General features: G+C 37.9%; 1 protein-coding gene and 1 long non-coding RNA gene across 2 annotated transcripts; both read left to right on the top strand.

Moving 5' to 3' along the window:
* Positions 1-1530: 1530 nt before the first annotated feature.
* LOC145554329 (nuclear factor 7, ovary-like) lies at positions 1531-3071 on the top strand. The gene has a single exon (XM_081613892.1). It carries the CDS (start codon positions 1643-1645, stop codon positions 3041-3043), a length of 1401 nt encoding a protein of 466 aa, XP_081470018.1. The 5' UTR covers positions 1531-1642; the 3' UTR covers positions 3044-3071.
* A 4094-nt stretch (positions 3072-7165) lies between these two features.
* On the top strand, positions 7166-11412 carry LOC145554232 (uncharacterized). The gene is made up of 2 exons (XR_014090262.1): positions 7166-7478; positions 7909-11412. It is a non-coding gene; the product is annotated as an uncharacterized LOC145554232 (long non-coding RNA).
* The last annotated feature ends 4980 nt before the right edge of the window (positions 11413-16392 follow it).

Here is a 16392-nt window from a genome sequence, read left to right as displayed (position 1 = left end):
CAACTTTTGTGATCATAATTCAACTTTGAATTAACAATTTTTGCAAACAAGCAAACAGCGAGTTTGGACCATCCCACTCATAAATGGTAGGGGTGGACCGCTTCACTGCTCATACTAAGTTGTAGATGTTTTCGTGTCAATATATCACACACTAACAGTAAGAATTTTTATTTCAAGTAAAAAAAGTCTACAGAAAGTAAACACCACTCACTATCCTCTACAGTGTTATTAAAAGTGTGATAACCCCCGCTCAGTAATAAAATGCTCTCACCCAGAGCTCTGGTGAGGAGGAGGGGAAGAAGGTGTGTGGCAAAACAGCTGACATTGATTCAACATTGATCAGACGTTTTTCAGACTTCGGCATATCAGTCATCAGATTTCAACCACAAAACAACATTAATTCATTGACACAGTTTCAACGGTTTGATTGGATGGTTGTTCCACCATCATTTGTCGACTTCAACCAAAAAGGAACGATTCTAACTATCTTTCAACGTTGATTTAACATCGTGTGCTATCTGGATAGAGCCCAGCTGAGACAATCTGAGTATTTGCTAAAGGAGTCTGTCTCCGCCTTGTCAGATTTAATTTCTTTAACTGGTGTGGTTAGAGAACCATTCACAAGGTTAAAGAGTGAGAAAAGGACACGGAGTCATAAACTCAAAATGATTCAAGATCCAATTATTGTGACAGGAGCAAAAAACCTCAACCACAATGACATGAATGTTAAATCTGGGCAACTGACATTTATCCAAGTTTTAATAACTGAAACTTCTTAATTATTCTTCTCAAAATGACTTGATGAATCAAAGTATCAACACCAAATCACTGATTTCAAACCTGTAAAACAACTCTTCCATATTTACACTGACAACTGCACAAGGTTAAATACCAACAATAGGAGGAGGAGCACACACCCTGGTTAGAGACCAAGCGGTGCATTGCGTCCTCTCCTGCACTTGCCACTACCAGGTCAAACCCTGCAGCTCTTTATGCTGGACAGATCATGTGTCTGGAGGAATCCAGTGAATGAGCTGCAGATCCAAACCTTAAAGAGGCTCATTTAGCTGTAGCATCTCGCTAAGGTCTAAAGACAGCAGATATCTTAGCTGCCACGGTAAATAACTTCTATGTCATTTTGTCAATCAGCTCAAGGACACAAAGTCCTCCGTCACATCAGTCCGAGGCAGACAGACAGAAAGACGGAGCACGGCAGGAGATCAAAGTATATGTAGCAGGTTGTAATAATCCAACCCCTACTAGTAATCAGAAAAAGCTGTAGTGTTTTAATAAAACTGCAGATTAAGATTAAATCCTCTAGAGGGCGCCACATCTCCACCTCTGGACTGATTCCAACAGGAACAACTGGAAAAACCAGGAAACAGTTCAGAGAGAAAAACTCATTGAATAAACACCCTGAGGATGAACACTGACTCCTGCCTTCGTCTCCGACTGAAATCAAACTAACTCTGAACAAGGAGAAAAGAGAACTGAGCAACTAGACGCTGAAACACAGACTGCTGCAGGAGGAAAAACAAGCAAATCAAAGTGAAAGTAAGTTCAGAAAGTTTCTACAGGAGAGAAACTGACTTCCTGGTTTGACTTTCTGTCTGCTGTGGTTTCAGCTTCACTCTGAGACAAAATGGCTTCCAGATCAGACGATGATCTCTGCTGTCCGGTCTGTCTGGAAATATTTAAGGATCCGGTTCTTCTGTCATGTAGCCACAGCTTCTGTAAGGAGTGTCTGCAGAAATACTGGGGAGAGAAACCAGGAAGAGATTGTCCAGTTTGTAAGGCGATATCATTCATCAAAGATCCTCCCTGTAATCTGGCTCTGAAGAATCTGTGTGAGTCTTTCTTACAGCAGAGAAACCAAAAAGCTTCAGAGGATCTCTGCTCTCTGCACTCTGAGAAACTCAAACTCTTCTGTCTGGACCATCAGCAGCCAGTTTGTGTCGTCTGCAGAGATTCAGAAAAACACATCAACCACAGATTCAGACCCATCGATGAAGCTGCTCGGCCCCACAAGAAGAAGCTTCAGGAAACTCTGGAGCCTTTAAAGGAGAAACTGGAGCTCCGGAAGAAAGTTCAGGAGGAGTTTGATCAGACAGCAGAACACCTGAAGGTCCAGGCCCGACACACAGAGAGGCAGATTAGAGAGCAGTTTAAGCAGCTTTATCAGTTTCTAGCAGAGGAAGAGGAGGCCAGGCTGGCTGCACTGAGGGAGGAAGAGGAGCAGAAGAGAGGGATGATGAAGGAGAAGATGGAGGCTCTGAGCAGAGAGATAGCAGCTCTTTCAGACACAGTCAGAGCCACAGAGGAGGAGCTGAGAGCTGCAGACGTCTCATTCCTGCACAACTACAAGGCTGCAGTGGAAAGAGTCCAGCGCTGCCCCCTGCTGGAGGATCCACAGCTGCCCTCAGGAGCTCTGATAGACCAGGCCAAACATCTGGGCAACCTGGCCTTCAACATCTGGAGCAACATGGAGACCATGGTGACCTACACTCCTCTGGTTCTGGACCCAAACACGGCTGGTCCAGAACTCCATCTGTCTGAAGATCTGACCAATGGGAGGAGAGGAGAGGAACAGCAGCTTCCTGATAATCCAGAGAGATTTGATTATTACTACTCTGTTCTGAGTTCTGAGGGTTTTAACTCAGGGAACCACAGCTGGGATGTTGATGTTGGAGACAGTGAAGAATGGACACTTGGTGTGTTAGAAGAGTTTGTTCAGAGGAAGGGACTCATAGAGTCTGGATGGTTGTTTATATGGTTCTATTCAGGTCAATACTCAGCATCTTTTCCTCCAGCTCCTCTCACTCGTCTCTCAGTCCAGAAGAATCTCCAGAGGATCAGAGTGAATCTGGACTGGGACAGAGGAGAATTGTCCTTCTCTGATCTGGATACTAACACACACATACACACCTTCACACACACCTTCACTGACAAGATGTTTCCATACTTCGGCACTAGTAAAACATTAAAGATCGTACCGATGAAGATCTCAGTGATGAAGAACAAAGTCCAGATAAAAACTTATTGATCAGATTGAAACTGTGAGTTTTAAAGAGGAAACTGGAGATGATCTGATCATCTGGAGATGATCTGATCATCTGCAGATGATCTGATCATCTTCTTCATCTCTGATTAGATTCAGATTCATCTCCAGGCTGCTGGAAGCAGCAGGGCAGCGTTAATCTTTCTCATCTGACTCTTTAGTCTGAGTTCAGCTCTGATTCTAAAATCACTCAGAGTGAGAGGTCTTGTTTTTTTGTTCATCTCTGGGTAATTATTTCTTTTTATTGGGAACAGATTTATTAAAAAATGTGATTTTATTGAATATGTGAGCAAAAATGATCCCAGCAATGTGTTTATTTTACAAACTACATAATTATGTTGCTGACTAAATTATTTAGCTCGAAACGGAATATTTAGTTTTCTTTTGTCTGATTTTGTTATTTTATGTTACATTTATGGATAATTGTCATTTTAATCATTAAAGTACCAAAACCTCTTCATAAGTTTGTATTTTGTTCTGTCTAATGATGTAATTTTTAAATATTAAATGATCTTCTGATCAGGACTTGAGTCGATTTTTTACCAAATAGATTTTTACTCTTTTTTGAATCATTTGGATGGAAACTTTTTACTTTTGTTTAAATGTTTCACTCTAACTGAAGTACAACTTTTGGCCATGAGTAACTATAATAACTGCTTAGGTTAATATTAATAAAACTACTAATTTAGATCTTGATCCAAGATTTAAACAAGAATTTGAAGTAAAATAAACAGAAAATTTACTTTAATTTTCAAGTTAAACCACATTTAAGTGTTTTACAGTGTCGTTGGTTTTATGGCTGGTTTGATGTTTTATTGATCAAATTAATGAGACATTTTACATGTTTTACATGCTACACTGTTCTGTTCACATGCTAGTTTGTTACATTAGTGATTTGTAAAACTTGAGGGCAGAAGAGGAATTGATGTTTGAACTGAAATAAATAAATGGTTTGTTCATTAGCATGAGAAATTAAAGAAATTAATAAAAATAAATATATTTTTTGAGAGAACAAATCAGCTTCCAGTTCAAACTTTATACTTCATTCTTTAAAAAATATATAGGAAATGTGTATAAAACAGTGATTAAATAGTAGCTTCATAAATGTTTATATCTCAAATTAAGGTAGTAAATCAGATAAAACCGAACCTGGGTTCTGTTTAACCACTGCAGTACTGCGTGTCGCCGCTGGGTGTCGCTCTATCTCCATTTTATTCCTGCTAGTCTAACGGAGCAGATTAAGATCAACCTGATTGATCTACAGGGAGTCAATCATTGGTTGGTTCTCATCCTGTTTGTTGTCCTTCATCTTCTGAAAACATCTGTATGGTTTTGGTTTTTATTAAACTGAAGAACATCGATTTGTTTCAGCCTCATCATGTTCTGGTTGGTTTTTATTCTTCTAAATATGCATCTAACAAATAAATACTTTTCATAAAGACACAAATGTAAATAGAATAGAAATTAAAACTGAGAATGAGAGATTCTAATGTTTTCATATTAATGGCAGTGAAGTGTTTGTATTGGTGTTGGAATCAGAAACAATCAAATATGTTAATATTGTTAATAATTATTTCAACATGTTTTGCATTAAATAATCCAAAACTTCACGTTTTTAAATTCTTTATCATGTGTCTGAAAGTTAAACTCCAAACTTTTATTCTTCTTTTTAAAAGGAATTAACTTAAAAAATAAAGAAATAAAACTTTTACATATTTTATTGGTAAATTTAACATATTAAAACTTTGTAGCATATAAAACAGATTCATTCTGGACATTTTGCAAACATTTTTCATCTAAATATTCATGAATTAGCAGTGAAACCTGGGCTTGTATTTTAAACGATAATCTCAAATATTCTGGCCATAAAGAGAAAATAAAGTAAAAACTTTAAAATAACTACAACCTTTGGCTTTCAGTGACATTAAACTTTAGTTAAGTTTAAATCCACATGCAGAATGACCTGCTTTAATGTCCACCAGGGGGCAGAGTTCTCCACACAAACAGTGTTTCTATCACGCTTCATAGATTCCAACAGGGATGCTCAAAGTGGGGGGTCGGCGGCCAATTGTGGCCCTCGAATGAACTTTGTTTGGCCCCAGGCTGTGATTGTAAAGTGATGCCAATTTGTCTATTAGATGGTCTCTCTAAGGTGAGTTTTAACTCCACTTTCTACTGGTTTCCACTCCTGACTGGGTTTTCTCTCTTTGAGCTGCTAGACAGAACCAGAACTGGGCCTGGTTCTGGTTCAGAGCTGCAGCTCCTGATTTCAAGCAGGATCTATGATTTTCTCTGAGTTGTCATCTGTAACTCAGACAACCAGCTGAATTTGCTCCCAGTTTTATAGTGGAGTCAAAGTGGTACCTTTAGTCTGAAATTGTTTTAATGAAACAAATCAAAGTTCCTTGTGAAGTAAATAAATCTACTTGTTGTTAATCTTTATTTTTGGTTCAGCGCTAAATGTCTGTGTTTATGTAATATAAATGAACTGAGAGTCCCTTTAGAATCACTGCAGCTTTTCCTCTTTGGGTTGGTGGCAGGATTTTGACCTTTGACCCAAATGGCTGCAGTGTGTCTTTTAGTTTTCTAGTAAATCTGTAGCAAATGTGTTAAGTTGTCTTTTAGCCATCTGGGAACCTAAGTTGGGCTTTTCAAAACAGAATAGCAGAAAACTAGAGGAGCTTTCTGCAGCTGATGCTGCCACCTGGTAACAGGAGCCACACATTACAGTCAGATGGCAAAAAGCAAGAGGTGAAGATGTTTACATCTCAACCTGAAGGAAATCAGACGAACAGTCAGGAATGTCATTTCTTGTAAAGAAAGATGTGATAAATGTATTTTTATACCACAGATGTTTTTTTTAATAGTTTGCTCTGACATTGTAGCTTTCATGATTACATAAATATGTTTTTCTTTAGGGGTCTGTGCATGTGTGTTTTAAATAAGTACTTTTAGGGTATTTATAGTTCCCATTCCAACTGCATAAAATAAACTATTCATGAAATAAAGTCTGAATCTTCATGTTTTCCAGGTAAAAGATGGCAGAGAAACAGGAAGAGGATTTCAGTAAGTAATCCATCCATTTTCTTTCACCCTTATCCCTCAGTGGGGTCGGGAGGGTTGCTGGTGCCCATCTCCAGCTAACGTTCCAGGCGAGAGGTGGGGTACACCCTGGACAGGCTGCCAGTCTGTCGCAGGGCAACACAGAGACACACAGGACAAACAACCATGCACACACACTCTCACACCTAAGGACAATTTAGAGAGGCCAATTAACCTGACAGTCATGTTTTTGGACTGTGGGAGGAAACTGGAGTAGCCTACCTGGAGAAAACTCACGCATGCACAGGGAGAACATGCAAACTCCATGCAGAAAGACCCCAGGCTGGGAATCGAACCCAGAACCTTCTTGCTGCAAGGCAACAGCTCTACCAACTGCGCCACTATGCAGCCCCTTGTTAAGTAATCAGAAGCAGAAATGAAGAATCTTAAAGGAACAAACTGACCAATCACAGCCTGTGTTGCTGCCATGTGATGAAGCTCAGCCTCAGTGTCTTTATTGTTTTTATGCTTCCTGTTCAGTGAAGCTCTGGTGAAACTAAAAGGAACCGAAGTGAAGAACAGGCCAGCAGCTCTGATACTTCAGGAATATTTCCTATATATACTGATTAACTTATCCAGTAATCACATCATTTATTAATAATATATGTCAGACATTCTGTGTCTTTTATTCCAACACTTGGTGTCAGAGATGCTAAAGTTTAGAGATGGAGATGAAGAAAGAAAAGTGATGAAAATGTTAATCAGTCAATATTTTCATCACAATATTCACCAATAATATCATAATTTCCTTTTTTCCTAAAATAGTGCAGCTCCATATTTAGAAGGTGTTTCTTTTATTGTTCTTCCTGCAGTGAGGAAAGAAAGTGATGAACCAGAAGCTTCATTGGTCTCATGTAGACAGAATCAGAGGTTGTCACTCAGATATGAGGCAGAAACACAACAACAGGTTTAGACCTGAGGAGCTGATCAACAGACTCTGAATCTCTGGATGGAGCAACATGAATAGTTGATCTTCATCACGTTTTTCTCTCAGACATCAGTTTGAATTAATTATGATTCTGATTTCTGCCTGCAGAGAAAATACTTTTCAAGGTTCACAATGAGTTTGTGAAGAGAGTTTCTGAGGAAATCCTGAATCAGCTCCTTGATGGCCTTGAGGTAGATGGCATCTTTAAACGTTCAGAGAAAGAAGAAATTCTTCAAAAGAACCAAACCAGAGCAAACAAGGCCCGGGACACCATCGATGCTGTGATGAAGAAAGGACAGAGAGCCAGTAGATTGATGATCAAACGTCTTCTCAACATAGATCCTACCCTGTCCAGCCAGCTGAGTTTGTCCTCCGACTCCTCTGATTTAGGTTAGTCCCTTCACCAATCATGACCGGGTGGAAGTGAACTCATCCAACAGTGACTAATTATAACAAAAATAAATGGAGCATTATGGTTGCACTCCACCTGCTGGGCTGTAGGTCAGAAACTATAGAAAAGTTTTCCTGTAGATTGGCAGGAGGTGACTCTTAGTGTGAAAACACTTTGAATGTTCAGCATGATGTTTGTAGTCCAGTCAATTTATTAACAAGCAAAGCGGCACCATAAATCTCCATGACTTGAATGTTTCATGATTTGAATGTTTCATGTTTCTTCTGAATGAAATCCTCCTCATGATCTATAATTTCAATGAGTTCTTTGTTTAAACATCCTGATAAAGAAACAATCTAATTAAAATTCAATCAATTGAGTCTTCCTTTTTTCAAGTGTTTCATCTTGTGTTTTTATCTCTTTGTTCAGATTTTGATGATCGATGTCAACATGACCTCAAAGAGTCTCTTCTGGACACGTTCCAATCTATCTGTGAAGGCATTGCAATACGTGGAGAGAAAACCTCTCTGAATGATATTTACACAGAGCTCTACATCTTAGAAGGAGGAACTGCAGGGGTCAACCAGGAACATGAGGTCAGACAGAATGAAACAGCATCCAGTAATCAAGGAACAAAAATAAACCTGGAAGACGTCTTTAAACCCAACCCTGGTAGAAAGCAACGGATCAGAACAGTGCTGACCATGGGAGTAGCTGGCATTGGAAAAACACTGTTAACACAGAAGTTCACTCTGGACTGGGCTGAAGGCAGAACATCGACTTCATATTTCCATTCACTTTCAGAGAGCTGAATAACTTGAGAGAAGAAACTTTCAGCTTAGTGGAACTGATTAATCACTTCTTTGATCAAATTAAAGACACAGAAATCCGCAGCTTTAAAAAGTTTCAGGTTCTGTTCATCTTTGATGGTCTGGATGAAAGTCGACTTCCTCTGGACTTCAAGAAGAATCCTGTCCTGACTAACCATTCAAAGTCCACCTCACTGGATGTTCGGCTGACAAACCTCATCACAGGAAAACTGCTTCCCTCTGCTCTCCTCTGGATAACCACATGACCTGCAGCAGCCAGTTTGATCCCAGATAAATCTATTGACAGGGCCATAGAGGTCAGAGGGTTCACTGACCCCCAGAAGGAGGAGATTCAGAGATGAAGAGGAGAAGGCCAGGAGGGTCACCTCCCACATCCAGAAATCAAAAAGTCTCCACATCATGTGCTACATCCCAGTTTTCTGCTGGATCACTGCTAAAGTTCTGGAGGAAATGAAGACCAGAGAGGGAGGAGAGCTGCCCAAGACCCTGACTGAGATGTATATAGAGTTCCTGCTGCTTCAGTTCACAGTCAAGGAGGAAAAGTATGAAGAAGGAGCTGAAGAAGCTCTAGAGAACAAGAAGCTGATTGAGTCTCTAGGTAGTCTGGCTTTAGATCAGCTGCTGGAGGGAAACCTGATCTTCTATGACAAAGACCTCAAACGGTGCGGCATCAACATCAAAGATGCTGCCTTGTTCTCAGGAGTTTTCACTCAGATGTTTAAAAAGGCTGGGTCATTAGTCCATCTGTCTGAAGATCTGACCAATGGGAGGAGAGGAGAGAAACAGCAGCTTCCTGATAATCCAGAGAGATTTGATTGTTACTGCTTTTCTTTTTTAAACTTTTTTTTAAGGACAGATAGATTTAGGTACTACTCTGTTCTGAGTTCTGAGGGTTTTAACTCAGGGATCCACAGCTGGGATGTTGATGTTGGAGACAGTGAAGAATGGAGACTTGGTGTGATAGAAGAGTCTGTTCAGAGGAAGGGATTCATAGAGTCTGGATGGTTGGTTATATGGTTCTCTTCAGGTCAATACTCAGCATTTTCTCCTCCAGCTCCTTCCACTCGTCTCTCAGTCCAGAAGAATCTCCAGAGGATCAGAGTGAATCTGGACTGGGACAGAGGAAAACTGTCCTTCTCTGATCTGGATACTAACACACACATACACACCTTCACTCACAAGATGTTTCCATTCTTTGACACTAATAAAACATTAAAGATCATACCGATGAAGATCTCAGTGATGAAGCAGCAGCTCTGATGATCTCAGCATGAAGAACAAAGTCCAGATAAAAACTTATTGATCAGATTGAAACTGTGAGTTTTAAAGAGGAAACTGGAAATGATCAGATCATCTGGAGATGATCTGATCATCTTCTTCATCTCTGATCAGATTCAGATTCATCTCCAGGCTGCTGGAAGCAGCAGGGCAGCGTTAATCTTTCTCATCTGACTCTTTAGTCTGAGTTCAGCTCTGATTCTAAAATCACTCAGAGTGAGAGGTCTTGTTTTTTTGTTCATCTCTGGGTAATTATTTCTTTTTATTGTGAACAGATTTATTAAAAAATGTGATTTTATTGAATATGTGAGCAAAAATGATCCCAGCAATGTGTTTATTTTACAAACTAAATAATTATTTTGCTGACTAAATTATTTAGCTCTAAACTGAATATTTAGTTTTCTTTTGTCTGATTTTGTTATTTTATGTTACATTTATGGATAATTGTCATTTTAGTCATTAAAATACCAAAACCTCTTCATAAGTTTATATTTTGTTCTGTCTAATGATGTAATTTTTAAATATTAAATGATCTTCTGATCAGGACTTGAGTCGATTTTTTACCAAATAGATTTTTACTCTTGAATCATTTGGATGGAAACTTTTTACTTTTGTTTAAATGTTTCACTCTAACTGAAGTACAACTTTTGGCCATGAGTAACTATAATAACTGCTTAGGTTAATATTAATAAAACTACTAATTTAGACCTTTATCCAAAATTTAAACAAGAATTTGAAGTAAAATAAACAGTAAATTGACTTTAATTTTCAAGTTAAACCACCTTCAAGTGTTTTACAGTGTAGTTGGTTTTATGGCTGGTTTGATGTTTTATTGATCAAATTAATGAGACATTTTACATTTAATTCAGTTTATTAAATTGTTAATATTTACTGACAAAGTTTAAACAAAGTTGTAAAACAAATTATGTGACTGCAGCCGATGACGTCGGGTCGGGGGACGGGGCCAATGGAAGCAGCTTTACGTCACGTTGCTGTTTCAGACAATACCAATGCCCGCTAGCATCACAGCTAACATATTCATTTAGTAATACATTACGTGGGAGGTTCTGGGCTTTAATATCAACATTTGCTTTTATAACAGCACTGTAAAAAATAGTCACTCAGCTATAAAGATTGTAAATCAATTTAATTCAAAAACAAGAGCGATCCAGAGAAGTCCTGTCAATTTTCACTTTCATGCTTGTTTGATATCTTGCTGACTAGAAAGATACCAAGCTGGCAAACTATTGCTTAATTAAATGTATAAATCCTGAATCACTAACAGATAAACTACATTATAAGACTAAATTATAAAAGATATAACACTGTTCTGTTCACATTGTTACATTAGTGATTTGTAAAACTTGAGGGCAGAAGAGGAATTGATGTTTGAACTGAAATAAATATAAATCTGCTTCTGGTTTGTTCATTTGCATGAGAAATTAAAATAATTAATAAAAATAAATAAATTCTTTGAGAGAACAAATCAGCTTCCAGTTCAAACCGAATACTTTAAAAAATATATAGGAAAATGTGTATAAAACAGTGATTAAATAGTAGCTTCATAAATGTTTATATCTCAAATTAAGGTAGTAAATCAGATAAAACCGAACCTGGGTTCTGTTTAACCACTGCAGTACTGCGTGTCGCCGCTGGGTGTCGCTCTATCTCCATTTTATTCCTGCCTGTCTAACGGAGCAGATTAAGATCAACCTGATTGATCTACAAGGAGTCAATCATTGGTTGGTTCTCATCCTGTTTGTTGTCCTTCATCTTCTGAAAACATCTGTATGGTTTTGGTTTTTATTAAACTGAAGAACATCGATTTGTTTCAGCCTCATCATGTTCTGGTTGGTTTTTATTCTTCTAAATATCTAACAAATAAATACTTTTCATAAAGATACAAATGTAAATAGAATAGAAATTAAAACTGAGAATGAGAGATTCTAATGTTTTCATATTAATGGCAGTGAAGTGTTTGTATTGGTGTTGGAATCAGAAACAATCAAATATGTTAATATTGTTAATAATTATTTCAACACATTTTGCATTAAATAATCCAAAACTTCACGTTTTTAAATTCTTTATCATCTGTGTCTGAAAGTTAAACTCCAAACTTTTATTCTTCTTTTTAAAAGGAATTAACTTAAAAAATAAAGAAATAAAACTTTTACATATTTTATTGGTAAATTTAACATATTAAAACTTTGTAGCATATAAAACAGATTCATTCTGGACATTTTGCAAACATTTTTCATCTAAATATTCATGAATTAGCAGTGAAACCTGGGCTTGTATTTTAAACGATAATCTCAAATATTCTGGCCATAAAGAGAAAATAAAGTAAAAACTTTAAAATAATTACAACCTTTGGCTTTCAGTGACATTAAACTTTAGTTAAGTTTAAATCCACATGCAGAATGACCTGCTTTAATGTCCGCCAGGGGGCAGAGTTCTCCACACAAACTGTGTTTCTATCACGCTTCATAGATTCCAACAGGGATGCTCAAAGTGGGGGTCGCGGGCCAATTGTGGCCCTCGAATGGACTTTGTTTGGCCCCAGGCTGTGATTGTATAGTGATGCCAATTTGTCTATCAGATGGTCGTCAATTTCCTGCCAAATATTTATATTCAATTTTTATTTTTAAGTGGAAAATTGATTTTATTCTGCACCAAAAATTAACCTTGTTTTACTCATTAAGCCAAAAAATATCAACAAAGTATATTTTCTAACTGAGGGAAAAGTTAGCACACCCTGCTGGCTGATAGCTGTACTGCGTTTATCTTCAGTCAGGTCAGTTATCTATTGTTGCTAGTACTTTTGAACTTTCAGACAGTTGTTATGATGTGTAACCATGGCAACAAGGTGTTGTTTTCACAGCTTTGCATCCCAAAGCTCTTATAACACCTGAACTTTGACCCCAGACCTAAAAGAAGATTAGATAACGACGCAGAGAGAGAAGCAGGAAGTTCAAACCGTCTCTTCCCTCCATCATGACGGACAATAGAAGATCTTTGACAAAACAAAATGGATGAACTTCAAACCCAAACATTGATCATGACGTTCAGTGGAACGTGGCTCCGGGATCAGATCCCCTACTCCAACATCTTTCTAACCAAACGGAGCGGCAAAAGCAAATGAGCTGGATTAGCAAAGCTAACGCCTCCATTCAGGATTTGTTGCTGTGGAACATCATCTCTGCTGAGCTGTTAGCACGTCAGCTAACAGGTCTCAGTCAGAGGCCTATTCAGATGCGTTGGAACACCGACTGCTGCTGCCAGAACAATATACTGAAAATATTAGTTAATTATTGAATAGTGTAATTTCTCTGTTCGGCCTCAAACACGTCAGATGTTTTTAAACCATGTTTGTTTCTAAAAGTGGCTCTGAGTTTGTCTCATCACCAGATTCCCGTCTGTTAGCACCATGTTAAATCATCTCTCCATGTTTTGGCTGCGATCTGCGTCGGTTCCGCTCCGACGGCCTGCGGGCCGACGCGGATAAAGCGCTGCGTCTTTACGGCGGCGGGAGGATTGGGAGGTTTCCGACCGGATCCCATTTGTGTGAAGCTATTAGCGCCGAGCAGCTCTCAGCTCCGCCTGATACGCCTCTGAGATTAGGAAATGGTATTACAGTAAGAGGATCGGCCGCCTGGAGGTGAGGAACACACAGCGAGGCTGACGGGACCGGAAACCGCTGCAGCAGAAACGATCCAACAAGGAATGAAGGTAAGATGGTCAGAAACGTGACGTCACACAGGAAGCAGCGTTTCAGGCGCGACTTCAGCTGCAGACACAGATCTTATCAATAAATGCCCCAAACCGTTTAAACACGTGATAAACTTTTGATTTTAACATGAAAATCACTTCACATTTTTTCTCTGGTTCATTATTCTGGCATTTAGCAAATATAACTTTTTTTTTTGGTAATCCTAATTGAACTTTGGTTTATTCTGTTTCTCTTACCCATAAAATAAAGCAAATTTGAATTACAAAAATAAAAATGCTTAATGAAGACATGACCATTTTGAAAACAACTCAAGTTTTTTGATAAAAACAAAGTTTTGAGCTATTTTGTAAAAGTAGCTTTACAAAATTGCCACATCACACCAGTCACATGACCATCAGCTACTGCAGGAAACCATGAAGAATAAAACAACAGGAAGTAGTTGGAGGTCAAAGCTGTGGCACGTTTTTTACTGACTTATCTGTTAACAGATGTAATAACTGGGGATTTTAATTGTGTTTTTATTTAATGGAAACATCATAATTGACTTTATGGTTCCTATTCATAACAAATGTCATTTTAAATGTAACTCAACTGAATCCAGGTCATTTAAATACAGTTTGTTTTTATACCAGGGGTTCCCAAAGTGGGGGTCGGGGACCCAGTTAGGGTCACAAGACACCAAGTGACAGAGCGTGAAATTATTTTCAGAATCTTAGCGATGTGACCCATCAGGTCTATGGAGGGCTAAAAGGGACAAAATTATATTTATAAGTAAATATAGCAAGAAATAAATATATGTACAATTAAATAATGTATAGTTAAATGCATTTTAATCATATGTTTACAATCAATTAAATTAAAAATATGTATAATTATTTATAATAAATAAGTATGCATATTATATCTATATATAAATATAGATAAATATGATAAATATAAAAGGGTTTTGCATTACTGTGAAATGTTTGCCTTGTTCCTCTCTATTTGGTTTCTCTCCTGTTTTCTGTGCTCACTTGATCATTCCTGACTTCCTGTTTTATTTTGAAATTCCCAGTGGGTTCTGCTTCCTGTAGTTCCTGCCTCAGCTGTTTGGTGTTGCTAATCAGAGTTCGGTTCCGTTCGGATGTTTTCCTGCTCTGGTTCCTGCAGCGTTTCAGGTGAGCCGCTTTTAGAACCAAATAATCAACAAAATAAAAGCCTTTCAGCTCAATTAGGATTTTACTGGCGGGAAAAAACCGAGAAACAAACAAACACACCTGGTTTCTGTCGCCATGATGGCTAGCAGAAGCTAGCAGGTTAGCTGCTGAGGCCGGTCCGGTAGAGGCCCGTTTGGGTCACTGGAGATAAAATAAGGCAAATTTCAGACAAAAAAAAGCTGAATTTGTGAGATTTGGGATTAATTGAACAGATTTTCTTAAAAAAATAAAATCTTTTACCTTGAACATTTCGGAGATTAATCGTAAAATTGCTGTTTTTTGTTGTTTTTTAAGAAAATTTTCCATTTTGAAATGTCTTAGTTTTTTCTCAAAAGTTTTAACTACAAAGACTCAGAAATATCCAGGTTTTTTTTTCAAGATTACCTTTTTAAAAAACATTTGTTTTTTATTCATTTAAAAAAAATATTACAAAAAATATATCTAGAAGAAAATATTTTGATTTTTTTCGTAGGAAATTTGTGACAGATAAATTTAGAAATTTCTGATTTTTTTCTAGAAATAGTTTTGGAATCTGAAACTCAGAAATTCAGTATATATAACAGGATATGTGGCTAAATTAATTTCAAAATCTGTGATTTTTTTCTAGAACATTTCGGACTTTTGGAGCGTTTTTGTGGAAATTTAGTCCATCTTTTCCCATTTAGCACGGCCCCGATACGCCGTCGTCTGAAGAGCTTCTGTCTGTTTGGTTGCTTTTGTTTTCTTCCAAGTTTTAACTTTAACAGATTTCTGGTAGAGGTGCTCAAAGTGGGGCCCGGGGGCCATTTTGTGGCCCTCAGAATGATTTTGTGGACAAATTAATCAAAACAGATCCAGACAAATGATCTGATCTGAATTTAATTTACCACATTTCATTGTTCAAAATAATGTATGCAAAACTTTTTTTCTGCTGCTTAAATTATGTAATTAATAAGCTTATGAACAAATCTCATCGTTTAAATTAATCCCAACTTCAAGTTTTTTGGGAAAGTTTATAACGGCAGGAAATGAGGTCACAACCAGGAAGTGTTGCTCAGAGCAGTGAGGAAACAGGCGTGTCATAATTTATGACATAAAAAGCATGAATGTTTCAGGCAGAGATGGCACTCCGTAATCGTTTCCTGACTGAATGATTCATGTGGATGTTCTGCTGCTGAATATTTCAGGAGACAAACAGAAACATTTCTGCTCTGAGCTTTGAACTCCTCCGATCAGACGGCCAGGAAACGGAGATTTCTCCCTCCATTACTGAATATTAATATGAATATTTGATATTTCCTTTCCTTTCTGCTTTTTCTCATCATGTTCTAGGTTTTTATTTCCAGTCAGCGTTTATCGGTTTAACATGAAAGCTATGAAATCTAAATAGACAAATTGTTTATATCGTTTTAACTCCGTGTGGGTTTTTTTTTTCTAACTTTATTGAGTTTTTTTTTGCATGTATGAATCACAGAAAACACAAATAAAACACATTGGAAACACAATTAATACCGAAGGAATGAAATTAAATTCAGCGTAAAAACAAAAAATATGAGAAATGAATCAAAAGGAAAAAAGTACAAATGATTTTTTTTTCCTTTTGTTTTTCTATTTTTCCTTTTTCTTTTATTTTTTTCTTAAATCTTTTTTTTCCCCCATTTCTCAGTTTTTTCCCTTCATTCTCTTTTTTCTCTCCTTCCTCCCTCCCTAACCGTGACCTCTGACCTTTCCTGACTCCATCAGACGTGTGGATCTCCACCGATCGGCTCCGCGGCGCTGAACGCCGCGGGCCGGAGGAGGCCGCTCTTCCTGCAGCCGCCTGGTGGGAATCTTTCATCCCGCCTGCGCGAGATGCCCTTCAGAGGGACCCGCCGGCTGTTTGGATGCTGGCCAAGGTTGC

Source organism: Poecilia reticulata, chromosome 12 (assembly GCF_904066995.2).
Source record: "Poecilia reticulata chromosome 12, P_reticulata-male-v2, whole genome shotgun sequence".
NCBI classification, from domain to species: domain Eukaryota; kingdom Metazoa; phylum Chordata; class Actinopteri; order Cyprinodontiformes; family Poeciliidae; genus Poecilia; species Poecilia reticulata.
Note: the sequence above shows the minus strand (reverse complement) of the source record. Positions and strands in the feature narration are given on the sequence as shown.